Raw genomic sequence first — 14,907 nt, forward strand, 5'->3', positions numbered from 1 at the left:
TCCCACAGGCTTCCATTCTCCACCCGGTTGCTGTTGCCAGATTGCTCCGCCGGTCGCGTTGCGTGAGGCGTCGGTTTCTACCTTAGTCGGTCGGCCTGGGGTAAAAAATGCCATAACCGGTGCATCGCAGGCTAAACGTTTCATTTCCTCAAATGCTCGCCTCTGTTCGGGGCCCATAGCGAATTTGGCGTCTTTCTTCAACAGTCGGTTCAACGGCTCAGCGACGCTGCTGGCATGGTGGCAAAACATTCGAATGTAATTGCACAATCCCAAAAAGGAACGCACGGCTGTTTTGGACGTGAGGTCTTCGAACTTCCAATCGCTAATTGCCTGCAGTTTGTCTGGATCGATACGGATGCCCAGACCTGCGTCCATAACGATGCCAAGATAATCGACCGTGGTAACGTTGAATCGAGACTTTTTAATATCTCCCTGGAGGTCGACTCGGCTTAATCGGTAAATAACCTCTTCTACTTGGTCCCAATGTTCTTCTTCGTTTCCGTCGGAATAAACCAAAACATCGTCGGCGTATGCGCTGGCGAACAAGTCCAAAAGTTCATTTAGCTGAGCGTTGATAAATGACTGCCACCAAGCTGGGCCGACCTTTAGCCCAAAGGGAAGCACCTTCCATTGAAAGGTGCCCTGTCGGGTGCGAAAAGCAGTGAGGTACTCTGAGCCAACCGCCATACGTAACCGGTTAAAAGCTCGAATAATGTCGATTTTTGTAAACCTCTTTGCATTGCGACAATTAAAAATAGTTCCGTTGACATCCGGGGCTGGTACGAATCGATCTTTCAAAAACTGGTTGATCCATCGGTAGTCGGTGCAAAAACGGCGTTCTTTGGAGTGTGGTTTAGGTACGAACAGGACAGGCGCTGGGTCGGCCTGCATACAGGGTTCGATAAACCCAATGCGCAGCAGCTCGTCGACTGTTTCCTTTTCGAGCGGCAGGAATTCCACAGGTGTCCTGTACGTCGGAGGCGATCCTGTTTTCGGCTTGTCTAGCTCCAAAATTACATCGTGCCCTGGGCGATGTGGAGGCAGGTTGGTGGAAGCTGCTTTCGAAAAGAATCCCTCCAGGTGAGCGAGTCGGGATGGCAGTTTGCTTCGGACCAGTTCGACATGGTCGGGGTCTTCATCTTCCGGGAACGGGATTGGTTCTCCCTTGTTGGTTTTCCATTGGTACGAACGGCCGACGGCAGATAGGCTGATGGCGGGTTTTTCGGGTCCAATTTCTAACGTGATGGGCTGCGTGGGTATTGGGCACGATTTCCATCGCTTTTGTCGGGGGTCGGTGTCCAGTTTGTGTTGAAGGGCGGCTATGTTTACAACGTCTCGGTCCTCACCCAAGACGACCGGGGTCGTTGGTCTGGGTTCTAAAAAGGTTGTTTGGCGCCACGGTCGTCGAAGTATTTGCACCCTTTTGGTTTCCCGTTCGAATGCTCGGTCGCGCCGCTCGGCATCGGCTTGTGCAACCGGATCGGGCTTGTCCAACATGTTCGGAAGTCTAATGGCTGGCGAGAATTTTGCCAGCGACGGTGTCCTTTCAGGCCATGCGAACGTTTGCGTTTTCGGGTGGATCCAAACATCCTGTTCAACTAGCCAATCCTGCCCAATAAACATATCATGCCCACTTTCCGTCACGTAAAACATTTGGTTGCTGAAACGGCGTCCATCGATTTCCAAGGTCGCTTTTAGTTTGTGCGTAATGCGTCCTGCGTCCTGTTTGCGGTAGTCCGACAAAAGTAGCGGGGTTTTTAACCTTTGAAGCCGGGCTCCTAGCCGTTCTGCGGCTTGTTTAGCGATTGCTGGGCTGATCAAAAGAGAAATGTCTGCTCCGGTGTCACAAAGAGCTTTAACTGATAGTGCTACGCCATTAACCTGTATCTGAGTTCGAATGATGAAAGATTTAGGTCGTGGGTTACTACCAATTTGAGCTATCGTAGACATCTGGACCACCGAGGAGGCTTGCGGCGGTCTCACTCTTTTCCCGATTCGTCTGTGGTTTCCGAATCTAAGCTACTCGTTTGTTGCTTCGGCTTCACTGCTTTGACATCCCTTATTCTCTCTTTTTCGGGACAATCTTTGGAATTATGGCCACCCCTTCCGCACATAAAACAGGTGTTGGCATCCCAATGCGCCTTTTTCTCCTCATAAGTCAGTGAGCGACCGGCCTTAGCCATCGTAATTGGTTCCGTTCTATCCCCTTGATAATTTTTGGGCTTGTAGCGCGAACGGACTTTCGTCGAAGCTGTTTTCTGCCTGCTCCGGGTCTCGTTCTTCGTGCTGGTTTTGTCGGTGCTCTCTCGGTCTTTGCGCCTTTCTTGTGCCAGTTGGTTGCTGTAGACGGCTTTGGTAACGTACTGGCAAAACGTCTCGTAGTCTATGTCGATGTTCTCACTATCGTGCAGCAGACGGTGATCGAGGTCGGCGGGTATACATCCCCACAAGGTTTGCTTCCAGTCTTCTTCCCGAACCTTTGCTTGCTGGGCTAGTGAATTAAACGTGGCAATAAACTCGTGGATATCTTGGCCCTTGCCTAGCTCAAACTCGTGTTTCTTAAGGGCTTCTCTGGCAGCTATGGACTGGTTGGGGTCGTGGTACATAGATTCTAGGATTTGGATCATTTCGGCTGCTGATGAAAAGGGGCGTGTAACTGAAACGTAACGAGTAATCATTGCTTTCTCGGCTTTGTCCTCGAGCAAATTCATCAGGTAACGCATCCGACTTTTCTCAGTCCTAAAAATGGCGACATCTTCTTCGAATTTGTCGGCCACCTTTATCAGCCAGCTATCAAATTGCGTCTTGTCTCCTGCGAACTTTGGGGGTGAATCGGCTCTGGCTTTTGCTTTGTCATTGTAAGCAGGGTTGATGCCGCCTGTTCCTTGGAACTCGGTAAAGGCTGGCCAAGCGGCCATCCCTTTTGCTTTGAAACTCGTTCCGCCGAATGCACTTTCCACTGATGGCTCTCGGTGCCTTAATTCTCGGTAGGGCCTGGGACTGGGTGTGTCGTTTCTCAACGCGTTTCTTAGCCTAAGTATTTCCGCTTCTAGCCTAGCGATCTCGCTGGCTGGGTCGTTTGCGTCGCCCATCATTCTGGGGTTGTTTTCTTGTGCGTTCACGTTGAGCTCCGGGGACCGCGAAGAAGATGCAACTTCGATTTCGTCCTCGACACTGGACTTGGTGCCTGGGCGTGAGTCTGTTTCGCTTTCTGATCGGGTCGGGTCGTCGATGGGGCGGTCTGTTTGCTCCGTCTGGTTCGTAATCAATCTTTGTGATTTCCTGCTCGCAGGTGGATGGTCCTTCAGCCTGGGCATAGGTCGGATCGGTCGTGGTCGGGGACTGGAATTGACGTTCCTGTCGAACTCCGGTCGGGTCGGGTCTGTCGGGTGCGGATTTATTTTCGTCGCTCGCCAGCGGCGTAAAGATAGGTTGTTGCGCCTTATTTGTTAATCGCTAGGCCAGCGATTCTTTAGAGAGTAGAATTGTGTCACGGCCAGGGTAAGCATAGCACGGAAGCTAGTCTATTGGCGCCTATCGACGAAGATTCTACTCTGAGGAGAGGAAAGGAAACAAACAAAGTTCTGAGCTTGACGCGACGTCGATAAAGGTATCACCCTGGTGGGTCGTTGGTCCAGGGTCAGGGTTAGGGTCTGGTGATCTCATGGTCCAAATGTCACAGTTTCCAGCTGATTTAAGTCCTTTCGATACCTGGCAATTTCATGCAACCGAAAACGGGTGGACAAATAATGAAACAGGTATCGAATGGTTAAAAAAGGTGTTTATTCCGTATACCCAACCTTTAACCCCTGAAAAGCGGTTATTAGTTCTGGATGGCCATGGATCACATATAACGGACGAATTTATGCTTCTTTGCTTGCAAAACAATATTCAACTCCTATATTTACCCCCTCATTCGTCACACGTTCTTCAACCGTTGGATTTATCGGTTTTTGGGCCGTTAAAGGAAGCTTATCGACGTCACCTGGGATTTGTAAACCAGTTTTGCTGTTCAACGGTTGTTGGGAAACGAAACTTTCTACTTTGCTATCGAAAAGCCAGATCAAAAGCATTTATAGCAAAAACCATTCAATCTGGTTGGCGTACGACGGGGTTATGGCCGGTGAACTTGGCAAAACCACTTTTAAACCCTTTTTTATTAGAAAATAGCAACGCCAACGTCGAAAAAGGTAAAAATAACGGCTTCCAAAGGGATAAAACACCGGAAAATCCAACCCAAAAAATTAACGACCAGTCTTTACTTATTTGGAAAACCCCTAAAACGACCCGAGATATTCGACTTCAACTACAGGAAATTTCCCGGTCCGAAAAAAGTAACGCCACTTCACGGCTTTTGTTTGCAAAAGTCCAAAAAAGCTTCGAAACCAAGGATATCTTATTGGCTGAAGCTCAGCAAAAAATCAGTTTGTTAAAAGCAAAATTGGAGGCGGTACGGCCGGTCAAAAGGAAAAGGGTGATTCCGGATCCCAACGAGCTTTTGGTCAGCAAAAAAAACGTTTATGAAGCACAGGAAAATAATAGGGACTGTTTAGAAGCTTTGAACGATGGAGAAGAGGTTAGCGAACCGGGAGAGCCTGACAATGATTGTATTATTGTGCGTTGATAGGTTTACATTTAAATCGGTTTATAAAAGGGGTATTTCGTCGTTACATTTTTCAAGGGGGCCGGACTTTAGGGGGGTCGGAGATGTGGAGCCCAACGTTATTCTGTAGCTCCAGTCTAGCCGCAAGGAACAAGGTTGGTGATTAATGCAAGCTCCCGCCAAGCTCAGGGCAGACGTCAGCGCATTGACTTGTGAGCAACGACGCGATGACCCGATTCACAATGTGATTACTACGTAGAAGTCGCCAAAACCATCACCAAGGTCGTACGAGCTCATGGCATGCATGGTCCCCTTTTCTCAATCCAGGCACATGTCTCTGGTTGTACCTACCTACCTACCTATTGTGATGGTATTTGTCAGAGTTTCGACGTGGCGCAACGGGGCGACAGCCTAGTGTGTGGGTCAAGGAACCCCGGTTCAGGCAGAGTTGTGCTGCGGCGATCGTTTTGCATGCAGTTCGGAGAAATAACGGGGGGGTGGATAGATGGTATATATTTTGTTTTGACTACGGCAGACGAGAGACAGCCTGGGTTTGCATGTTTTCGGCATGTAAACGCCGCTTCGAGTTCACGCGGCCACCCTCGGAAATCTACCATTCAATTTTTCACCTTTTTTTTTTTTTTTTTTTTTTTTTTTTCCCACACTAGGTATCTTACCATATCAACTTACCCATCCGGAGCTGAGAATTGCCGTCGCCTGCACAAACGACAGTCAGAGTCATGACCGCATCCTTGTTCGCGCCACTGCACCAGCCAAGCTCCAAGCTCGTACCGTTTCGCACAACTCGCCCCTCGGACTCCGGTCAAGACGACCTCACTTGATTCATGTCCTAACACGTATTCCTCGCATGTGTCCAGCCTCGTGTTGCAAGTGCAACTCGTCCATTCAGAATATCGACACAAACTTGGTTTTTTCTTTTTGTCGACCGCCGCCTGTGTCTCGCATACAAAGTCATACATCTACTTTGTGATTTACCATAGCCAGCGTCTATCAACTTTGATCACAAACACCTGGTATCCAGCGGGGATGCAACATCAAAACATTGACGATATTGCACGCCATGTCAGCCTTAACCTGGAGGCAGAATGGGAGGATCGCGACTCGACTGTGCTGCGGGTAGCTCGGAAATCGGGAGGTGTGCTGCTGTGGGCCGAGCTTGTGGTCGGTATACTCAACGCTGCAATTTTGGAGGGGGCTACGCAGGCCCTGGTCGACAACATGATTCTCGAGATGCCTGGCTACCTGGATGGACTGTACGAATGGCTACTCTCGACGCTGACGGCAGAGGAAAAAGTCGAAACTTTGGCGCTCTTCCAGTGGGCGATATTGGCCTCGGAGCCGATGCGACTGGACGATATAGTGACTGCAGTCCGCGTCACGCCGTCGTGGGAAACCGGCGACATGTCACCAGAAAATGCGCTGGCTGTGGACCCTCCGTTGTCATTTCACAGCATCGGAGACGTGGGATCGGCCAGTCTCGGGCACTGCAAAGGGTGGCTCAACTTTGTGTCACTGGGGCTACTTGAAGTCCGACCAGAGTCGGGCGACGCAGAGAGCGAGGTTTTGGGGCTGCAGCGGGTGCACGTCATCGACGAGTCGGTCCGGACGTTCTTCTTGTCTGGGCGTGGGTTTGCCGCACTGGACAAGAACAACGAGACTACATTCTACTCGCACTCTTGGTCGAAGCAGGACCTGGGAGACGTGTCGCATTACGTCCTGCTCAACACGTGCACCAACTTTCTCAACATGACTGATTTCGATTTCCTCGGCCGCGAACTGACCCGGGCAACCTCGGGAGTGGATATAGCATACTGGCGAGCGAAACAGCACGAGCAGAGGCGGCTGATCATGTCCAGCTATCCGTTTTTGCAGTACGCAGTGGACAACCTGCTGTACCACATGCTCTCGCCGCGGCAGTTTCGATATCACCTACCACAAAAGGAAATTCTGAATCTCTTTTCGGCAAACAATTGTCGTCTCTGGAGGAGGTGGACATTCCTGCTCGGCGTCCGAATAAACGAGCCAGAAGCGGCGCTGGCTGTCAGTGCCGAGGGGCCAGCCGGGCCGCTGTTGGATCCGGTGTACGGGGCTCGCTTTCGACTGGAGAGGGTGTTTAGGCGAGTGAGCAAGATTGCAGAGACGGAGCACAGGGTGAGCTTCAAGATGCAGGACGAGGTCGAGGTGAAGGGCGACCCGGTGGAGCAGAGCAACCTGAGGCTTCGCAACCTCAATCACGACGCGGGCCTGCAAGGGCAAGGGCAAGGGCAAGGGCAAGGGCATCCGTCAGCTAATCCACCCCGAGCGTTTTCCGAGCCCGTACCACGAAAACTCAAAAGCTGCCTCAAGGTTGACATTCGGCCGAAGCCGACGGCGGTTGCTGTGGCGACGCCTGCTGTGGCGACGCCGACATCTCCTGAAAGCTCGAGGAATGATCGGATCGTTTCCTTCACGTCAACCGATGTGCCGTCAATCTTTTCTCCCGTCGAGGTGGGGTCGCCAAATTCTGTGCACAGCTTGATGAGTCCCCTGTCGGTGCTCGAGGCAACGTTTGAAGCAGCCGCCAAAGGAAGGGATATTTATGATGGTGTCTAGGTAGGGTTGATGCATAAAACCCTTGCATTTCGACTGGGTACCTAGGTACGAAGCGCCAAGGTACACAACTACCTCCCTCTTCTAGGAGCCTACCTCCCTTGCTCCCAATCAATTCTCACATTCCCCAATCCGTCTACTCTACTCTACGGAGTACCCTACTCCAAAAAAAAAGAAAAAAAACTCAGAGGCAGCCAAGGCAGCAAAACATCCGAACACGCGTCATCTCGGACGCGGTTAGGCCGAGTGGGGTCAACTGTCAGCCCCCGCACAGCCTTATCTGGGGGCTGAGCTCTTGGCGAACCATAACAGACAGAACATGGAGTGATCTTCAACCTTGTCGTCCACTCGCACTTTAATCTCGTCCAGGCAGCACAAAGTTGGTTTGGCTTGTTCATTCAATTACTCGCCGCTGCTTTGACCGGCAAGTGGTGCAAAGAAAATATTGAAAGCGTCCAAGATACAAGATAACAAGAAATCGTGACTTGATGGCAACCTTTTCCATTGCTGCCGCTGCGTCCCAGAGTGAGGCTCTTGCTTGCCGCATCATCGCGACCAGGGCCGAGGTGGACGAAACCATCAAGGCATGGGATGATGCCAGACCACAAAGAGCCCACGTGGCCCTCCTGGGCGAGGAGATTCACACCTTGTCCGCCATGGCCGACAGTCTAACAGACGCCGTACGGAAGGCTCAGGTGGTGGCGCCCGCCGTCCAGCCGGCCTTGATGGGTGCCCTCGACTCGGCCGAGCGGGCTTGGGCCGTAATGGATAAGCAGCTGCGTCGGCTGAGAGAAACGGACGGCGACGTTGCCATGGATGGTGGCGTCGTGGAGGATTACGAAATGATGCTGCAGGCTGACATGGTACTTTATGAACTGTTTCGGGAGCTGTTGCAAATGTGAGTGCGGACCATTTTACTTAATTTACCTAACCTACCTACCTACACAACCCGACCCTGGGGTAAACGGCTGACGCGGCCTAGACATGATGTGGCGCGTCAGGCCACCATATTAAATGGACCGGACGCACAACGGATCCTCTCCGGGTTCAACGAGGCCTGTGAGGTTGTTCTTGCACGACGGTCAGTCTTGATGGAGAAACCCACGTCGCCGTCGCTGCACAGCCAAAGCACCACATCGCTGGTCTCGAGCCCGTCGACACAATCCACCCCGACCAGCCCAGACCCTCCGACCCCGACAGCCATCGCCGGTCCGGCCGTTTGTCCGTCAAAGGGTAAAGGCGGCGGCGGCTTCTTTGGCGGCCTCTCGCAGTCGTTCCAGGCCATGACGGCCAACTTTCGCTACAAGCCAGAGCCGCTCGTGTCAGCGCTCTGCCAATCGGCCACTCGTGGCGACGTGCAGCAGGTCAAGGGGTTGATCGAAGGCGGCGCCAACGTCGACGGCCGCAACGAGGATCGTAAGACGGCCCTGATCTGCGCCATCGCCGCCGGGCAGGTCACCACCGCCCAGTGGCTCATCGACCACGGCGGGGCGAGCGTCAGGGCACGGGATGGGGGAGGCACCAAGGCAAAGCCGCCTCTTTACCATGCGGTGCGCACCGGCAATGCCGAGCTCGTCACGCTCTTGCTCCACCGTGGCGCCGAGGTCAACGCCAAGAGCTCAATGGGCCAGTCGCATCTGGTGGAGGTCGTGCAGGGCGGCAACGTGGACATGATGCATCTGCTGCTGAGCCACGGCGGCGACCCCAACGCACGCGACGTCACCGGCCGTGCGCTGCTGGTGCATGCCGTCAACGCGGGCAACCTCGAGATGGCGAGACAGCTGCTGGTGCACGGCGGCGACGCCAACATTCGCGACTACACGGGCCAGGCCGTGCTCAACCTCGCCGCCACCAGCATCCCCATGCGCATGGAACACGTCACGTTGCTCCTGGACCACGGCGCCGATGCAAACGTGCGCGACCTCACGGGCCAGCCGCTGCTGGTCCACGCGGTGTCTTCGGGCAAGAAGGACCTCGCCCGCATGCTGCTCGCCAAAGGCGCCGACGCCAACGTCCGAGACCTCTACGGCCGCACCGTGCTGCAGATACTGGTCAAGCAGCGCGACCTCGACCTGATCCGCGTCCTGCTCGAGCACGGAGTCTCGCCCAACCAGCTCGTCGACACCACCGGCTCGTCCGCCGGCGAGACCCTGCTGCTGCACGCCATCGGATCCGGAGACGACGACCTCGCCGAGCTGCTGATCAAGCACGGCGCCGACCCCAACGCCAGGAGCAAGCAGGGCCACACCCCACTCATGCAGGCGCTGCAGCGCGGGCCGGCCAAGGACTCGCTCGTCGCGCTGCTGGTCGAGGCGGGGGCCAGCCCGAACACGGAGGGGCTGTGCTCGCCGCTCGTGTTTGCCGCCGCCAGTGGGAGGGGCGACGTGGTGCAGCTGTTGAAGTCGTACGGCGCGGCTGCCGAGGTTGAGGTGCCGCCTGCGAGGGGTGGTGGCGGCCCGAGCCCGAGCCCTCGGCCGGCCAACGATGCTGCTGCCACCACGTCGACCGTCCCTGAAGATCCCGACGTGCCGCCGCCGGACTACGAGAGTATACACGTGAGGAAGTCGGGGCCTGGGGTGGGGTGAGGCGGTGTGCTGTATCCACTTGTGTATTTCGTTCTAAACAAGCGTGTTACGTACATTATCTTGACGAGAATGACTGGTACATTGTAATGAATTATAAGGGTTTCCTATTAGCATCAGACCTTGTAGTGTGTCTTGGTGTGCTTTTGAGCTGTGCTTATGCGTAGATGGCTCACCGCTAGTACAGCATATTTGGGCGCCCGCGATCGAGCTTTCTTGGGCAGCCACATCTTTTACAGTAGACACTTTACTCCTCCCAAGATATAACCAATCAAGGAAGCACGAACAAAACAACCACCAAAATGCAGCTCACAACTCTTCTCTTTATTATAATTATGGCAACCCTCACTGTCGCCGGAACCGCCGATAACGCCCAGGACGGTAAATCAAAAAGAAACAGGTCCCCGTGTGGCAAGACTAATGTCGACGCGGGCCCTGCATGACCAGCAAGGAGTCCAGGACCATCATGAACTGAAAGGCTGTGTGTAAATGTCAGACAGAGCCGGTAGGAAATGTCGACCGGATGGAGACTCAATGTGGACATACACGTGAGGTGGAACTGCATACAGACACTTTGGTTAATGTCAGCTCAAGTGGTCGACAAATCACGTTTTTTGTTCTACTCGAGTCACTTACATAAGAACAACGGAACCAACATGGGATGGCTAAAATGTCGCGAACCTCACCAGTCAACTGGCCCGTCAAGCTCGTGGGCGATGGCCTCGTCCAGTATGGTTGCGGGAACCTCGGAGGCTTCGACGTCTCCATCGGTTCTATCTCGCAGACTCGACAAGCTCCTCGGCCTTGAGCTCTTCCTCGGTAGGCTGCTCCAGCATGTCCACCGTCTCGACGGTCTTGTAGCGAATCGTCGCGCACAGGTGATAAATCTCCTCCACCCCGTCGTCTATCAGCCGCTGCTGCTCGTCCATGTGAGCCTGTATGCCCAGGCGGCGCCGTGCACTTATGCAGGGCGACTCGTCGAGCGAGCCGACGTGCGCTCTCAGCACCGGCCACTGCTGGAAAACCCAGTGCGGCATCTCCTCCAGCCGCTGGAGATCCTGCAGCGACTGGTTGATCATGTCCAGTCTGTGCTCGCGAGTCTCGGTACACCAGGATTCATCTGTCGTCATGGATTGCTTGCATTCCTTGTTCATTTTCTCGCACCAGACATAGGTGTCGCGAAGCCTTGTGTTGAGGTCTTGGACGTCCTGAAGCGCCGTCTTCATCTCCAAAAAGCCTTCCTTGATGCGATCCAGTATGCTCTCGAGGTTGTCCGTCTCATCCTCGAGTGACATCTTGAAGAGTCGTTGCGAGCTGGCGGTGCTTGCGAGGCGTTGGGTTGATGATGGGTTTGTTTTTGTGTTTTCTTTTGGGCTCCAGTGATTGAAAGGTAAACGGAGATTGGGCAGACAGAGAACCGAGGTGGACATCTACAGCAAACGAGCACCCTACCCACGTTGACCTCTCGGGTCCACTTTGACAAACGGACAATTCCAATCTAGGGTGCTTGCTCATCTGATTCGGCCATTTCAAGAGCAAATTAAATTATTACCTCCTTATCCAGCAACAGTGACCCGCCGTGAGCGCTCAGGATACGCTACAGCGGATCATGGATTCCTCGGAGCCGTTGCTATGTACTTTGCATGCTGCTGCCTTGATCTTGTGGCTGCAAGACTCTACATTACACATTGGTAGTCAATGGCCTCGGGATGCATAATTGATAAAGGCTTTAGACAGTGTGAATGATATCATCATCCCCTCACGCTTCACGTCTATCTCCTGGCGTGCGTTGGGAACTTGCAATATACTCGCTTGTCGACTGTTTTGAACTTGGGCTTAGACTTTTGGCATGTTCGACACTGCCGCAAGTCTTGTTGTGGACTTTGTGTTTGTGTCGGTGCTGGGGTTGCCAAGGTTGTCTGGGGAAATATCTAGAGTCAACCCAGCCACGACCTTGCAAGCTACAGACTGGTTTTTCTCGATCCAAATTCCCTTTACTCAGAGTGAAGAAAAGTGTGAAAAAAACCACGACAAAAACGCGGACGTTGTAGATTTCGGAAGTCGTCTTGGAGGGATTGGGAAGAAGCGGTTTATTGATAGTAATTGGGACCAGGAGATGGGCAGTGCTTGATGTTGAACCCTTCTTGGGAATGAACTGCAAGCACCCAAATACAGCACGACAGTATTGTTCTAATTTTGATTCGTTTATTGTCAGGTTCAAGGGTACCTGAGTCTCCAACCAAGCCACTCCCTGGCAGCCAGATAAACCATAACAGATTTCTCCACCGGTAAATGCTTAAATGGATCAGCTATTTTCGGAAATTTGTACAGTCGGCGAACGCTAAAGGATATGTTTAGAAACAGAGGAGCCCTGGTTATTTATAACTCGGAAATGGATAATCTTCAGATAACCAAAATTTATACGTAAATTTCAATATTAGGAACTTGCTCCTGTCGCCGGTTATAAGTAGTGATTCTTTGCTCCCTTCCCTAATTATTTCAAAAGCCAATCAACCTTAATTATTAGCATTATATATTCGTCTCTTATTACAAAACCTTCAATTTTAACACGTCAACATTTAACCATATCAAATGTTACGACCAGGATTGGTACCGACACGATTGGGCAAGAATGAGAAAGGTGTCGGGAACCCAAACCAGAACTAACCAAGAAGCACGAACCAAGGACAGAGAAAGGGAGCACGAGGTCACGTGGTAATAAGATAAGAAACCCTAACCCGATTACCAGAATAGGAGTGACCACGATTATTGCCAAGGAAGTGATTAGCACAGCCGTAATTACCCCAGAGTAATTATAATTATTTACACAAAAATAATTATTTTTGGAATATAGTTTATATAAGGTACGCTTATTACCATATAAATAAATTCGATTTTAGGATTGTTTAGCAGCAATTAAATTTTAATTAACCTTAATATTTATTTGAGAACAATTATAATTTTACCCCCCAATTATTAAAAACCCCAATTACCCAATTAAACGTTCAATTGTTTTAACCCATTATATTTTATTATAAAAACAGGTTACCCCGATATTTTAATCGTAATATTTTAATTGTTTTTATTTAATATTTTGTTTTAAAATATACCGAATAGTACCGCCGAAATAATGTTTTTTAACAAAACCACCCTTTAAACCCCCTTTACCACCAACGTTCCGGCCAACGTTAACGTTTTGCGTTAAATGGTCGCGACGTTTTAAGCCGAAAATCGACAATTCCAGGAACAAATAACCGAACAAATTAATTAAATTAATAAAAACCATATTAAATACCTTTTACCATTATTATATAATAATATTACAGGTATCCTGCAGAAATTTTTTATAAAAACCCGGGCATATTTTTATTTTAACGAGGATAATTTCGATAACGATGCAAATAAAATTACCTACGCAGCCTCGTTTTTAAAAGGCGACGCGTTCGCCTGGTTCGAACCAACCCTGCGAAATTATTTGGATTATAATAAAGAAAAAAACCGTAAAATTAAAATTAACCGCATTTTCGATAATTATAACAATTTCGAAAAATACTTTAGGGGAATATTCGGCAATCCAAACGAAAAACGTACGGTTAAACGTAAATTAATGGGTTTTACCCAAACCAAATCGGTATTTAAATATACCAGTAAATTTCGACAAATTACCGCCAAATTATTATGGGGTAAAAAGGCCCTAATAACACGTTTTTATACGGGATTTAAAAAAAAAATTAAAAACAAATTGGTTAAAAAAAAACGACCCGATATATTAGCAAAATATATGGAATTAACGGTTAAAATTGACAACCAATTATACGAGCGAAAATTGGAACGACGCGAAAAACGCAACGCATGGGGCCCAACCTTGCGATAAACCAATATAGGACGCAAATATTAATACCCCAAACCGCCTCGCCAATATAATACCGCGTATAATATATATAACGGACCTATGGATTTAAACGTAATTTAATACCGACAACCCCGCAAAAACCCCAAAAATGGCAAATGTTTTAAATGTAATAAACCGGGATATATTGCGCGAAATTGCCCCGAAATATATAACGGCACCCCAGGATTTGCCACGGATTTCAGGGACAAAGCCGAAAAACCACGAGGATTTAATACCACCAACCATAATTAAACATAACCTAATTAATATAATATAATAAATTGGACCACCTATTATAATAATAATTATATAGCCCACAATAACGTTAAAACCGACGCAGGATAATATCCATAAAAGCCCCAAGGCACCCGAATTTTAACAATAGGAAACCGGGTACCCCTAAGAATAAAATAACCAACGAATTTATACCGATAAGAGACCCAATTACCCGAATTTACAAATTTAAACGCCTTAGGAAAATTAAATAAAGAATTTTTAAAATAAACCCATCGTATTAAAATAACGAACCAATTTATAATATAAAAATCAAACGAGGATTTAGGAAAAAAATCCAGCGAAAAAACACCATACCCCCAAATTAATATAATATAATAAAGGAAAATAACCCCTATATATGTAAAAAGAAAATATCGATTTATACCAAAACGACCAATTAATATAATTTCCCGGATTATTATTTTAAATATAAATCCGACATTTTACAGGACCAATTAATGCAATTTTTGGAAATTACCCGATTTTGGACACCAAATATCCCCAATACGCAGAAATCTTTTGGGCAAAATGTTTTCGAAACAATTGCGGATTCCACCTAAACAGGAAAATAATCCACAATTTCTTCCCTCGACGACGTAAAAATACAAATATTTACAAAATATATATTATAATCGACCTACCAAATTGGGAAATTAAAATAAAATTTAATATTAAACCAGCCGCAATTTTTACGCCTAACGACAATTACCTTATAGCGTATTGCAATTAAAAATAATTCCTATAATATAAATATACCCGAAATATATACAAAATACATATATTAGCCAAAATATAAATTTGGTACAAATAGAAATTACGGTAACCAGGACCTATACCAATAACCAAAATTATATAAAACCCCAACGTACGAAATAACGAAATAATTACGAACGCACGCAAAATATCCGTACTAACGAAACACCTATTTAACCTAATCGAAATAA

The 14,907-nt window shown here is 49.2% G+C and overlaps 4 protein-coding genes across 4 annotated transcripts; 3 read left to right on the plus strand and 1 right to left on the minus strand.

Moving 5' to 3' along the window:
- Positions 1-4,769: 4,769 nt before the first annotated feature.
- On the plus strand, positions 4,770-7,216 carry MGG_10848 (uncharacterized protein; the record flags this gene model as incomplete). Its single annotated transcript, XM_003713198.1, has 3 exons — positions 4,770-4,815; positions 5,272-5,425; positions 5,605-7,216. 3 exons carry the CDS (start codon positions 4,770-4,772, stop codon positions 7,214-7,216), a joined length of 1,812 nt encoding a protein of 603 aa, XP_003713246.1.
- A 485-nt stretch (positions 7,217-7,701) lies between these two features.
- MGG_10847 (uncharacterized protein) lies at positions 7,702-9,798 on the plus strand (the record flags this gene model as incomplete). Its single annotated transcript, XM_003713199.1, has 2 exons — positions 7,702-8,111; positions 8,196-9,798. 2 exons carry the CDS (start codon positions 7,702-7,704, stop codon positions 9,796-9,798), a joined length of 2,013 nt encoding a protein of 670 aa, XP_003713247.1.
- Positions 9,799-10,098: 300 nt separating this feature from the next.
- Positions 10,099-11,173, minus strand: MGG_10846 (uncharacterized protein). Its single transcript, XM_003713200.1, has 3 exons — positions 10,432-11,173; positions 10,342-10,367; positions 10,099-10,274 (listed from the first exon to the last, which is right to left on the minus strand). Exon 1 carries the CDS (start codon positions 11,088-11,090, stop codon positions 10,569-10,571), a length of 522 nt encoding a protein of 173 aa, XP_003713248.1. The 5' UTR covers positions 11,091-11,173; the 3' UTR covers positions 10,099-10,274; positions 10,342-10,367; positions 10,432-10,568.
- A 1,779-nt stretch (positions 11,174-12,952) lies between these two features.
- Positions 12,953-13,939, plus strand: MGG_16984 (uncharacterized protein; the record flags this gene model as incomplete). Its single annotated transcript, XM_003713201.1, has 4 exons — positions 12,953-12,995; positions 13,122-13,588; positions 13,680-13,725; positions 13,872-13,939. Coding segments are annotated over 4 exons (624 nt in total), but the record flags the coding sequence as incomplete, so codon positions are not given.
- Positions 13,940-14,907: the final 968 nt, after the last annotated feature.

Source organism: Pyricularia oryzae, chromosome 3 (genome assembly GCF_000002495.2).
Source record: "Pyricularia oryzae 70-15 chromosome 3, whole genome shotgun sequence".
Classification (NCBI taxonomy): domain Eukaryota; kingdom Fungi; phylum Ascomycota; class Sordariomycetes; order Magnaporthales; family Pyriculariaceae; genus Pyricularia; species Pyricularia oryzae.

Excerpts from the sequence above, each read along its gene's own strand:
- MGG_10846 (XM_003713200.1), bottom strand. The coding sequence starts at position 11,090 with ATGTCACTCGAGGATGAGACGGACAACCTCGAGAGCATACTGGATCGC.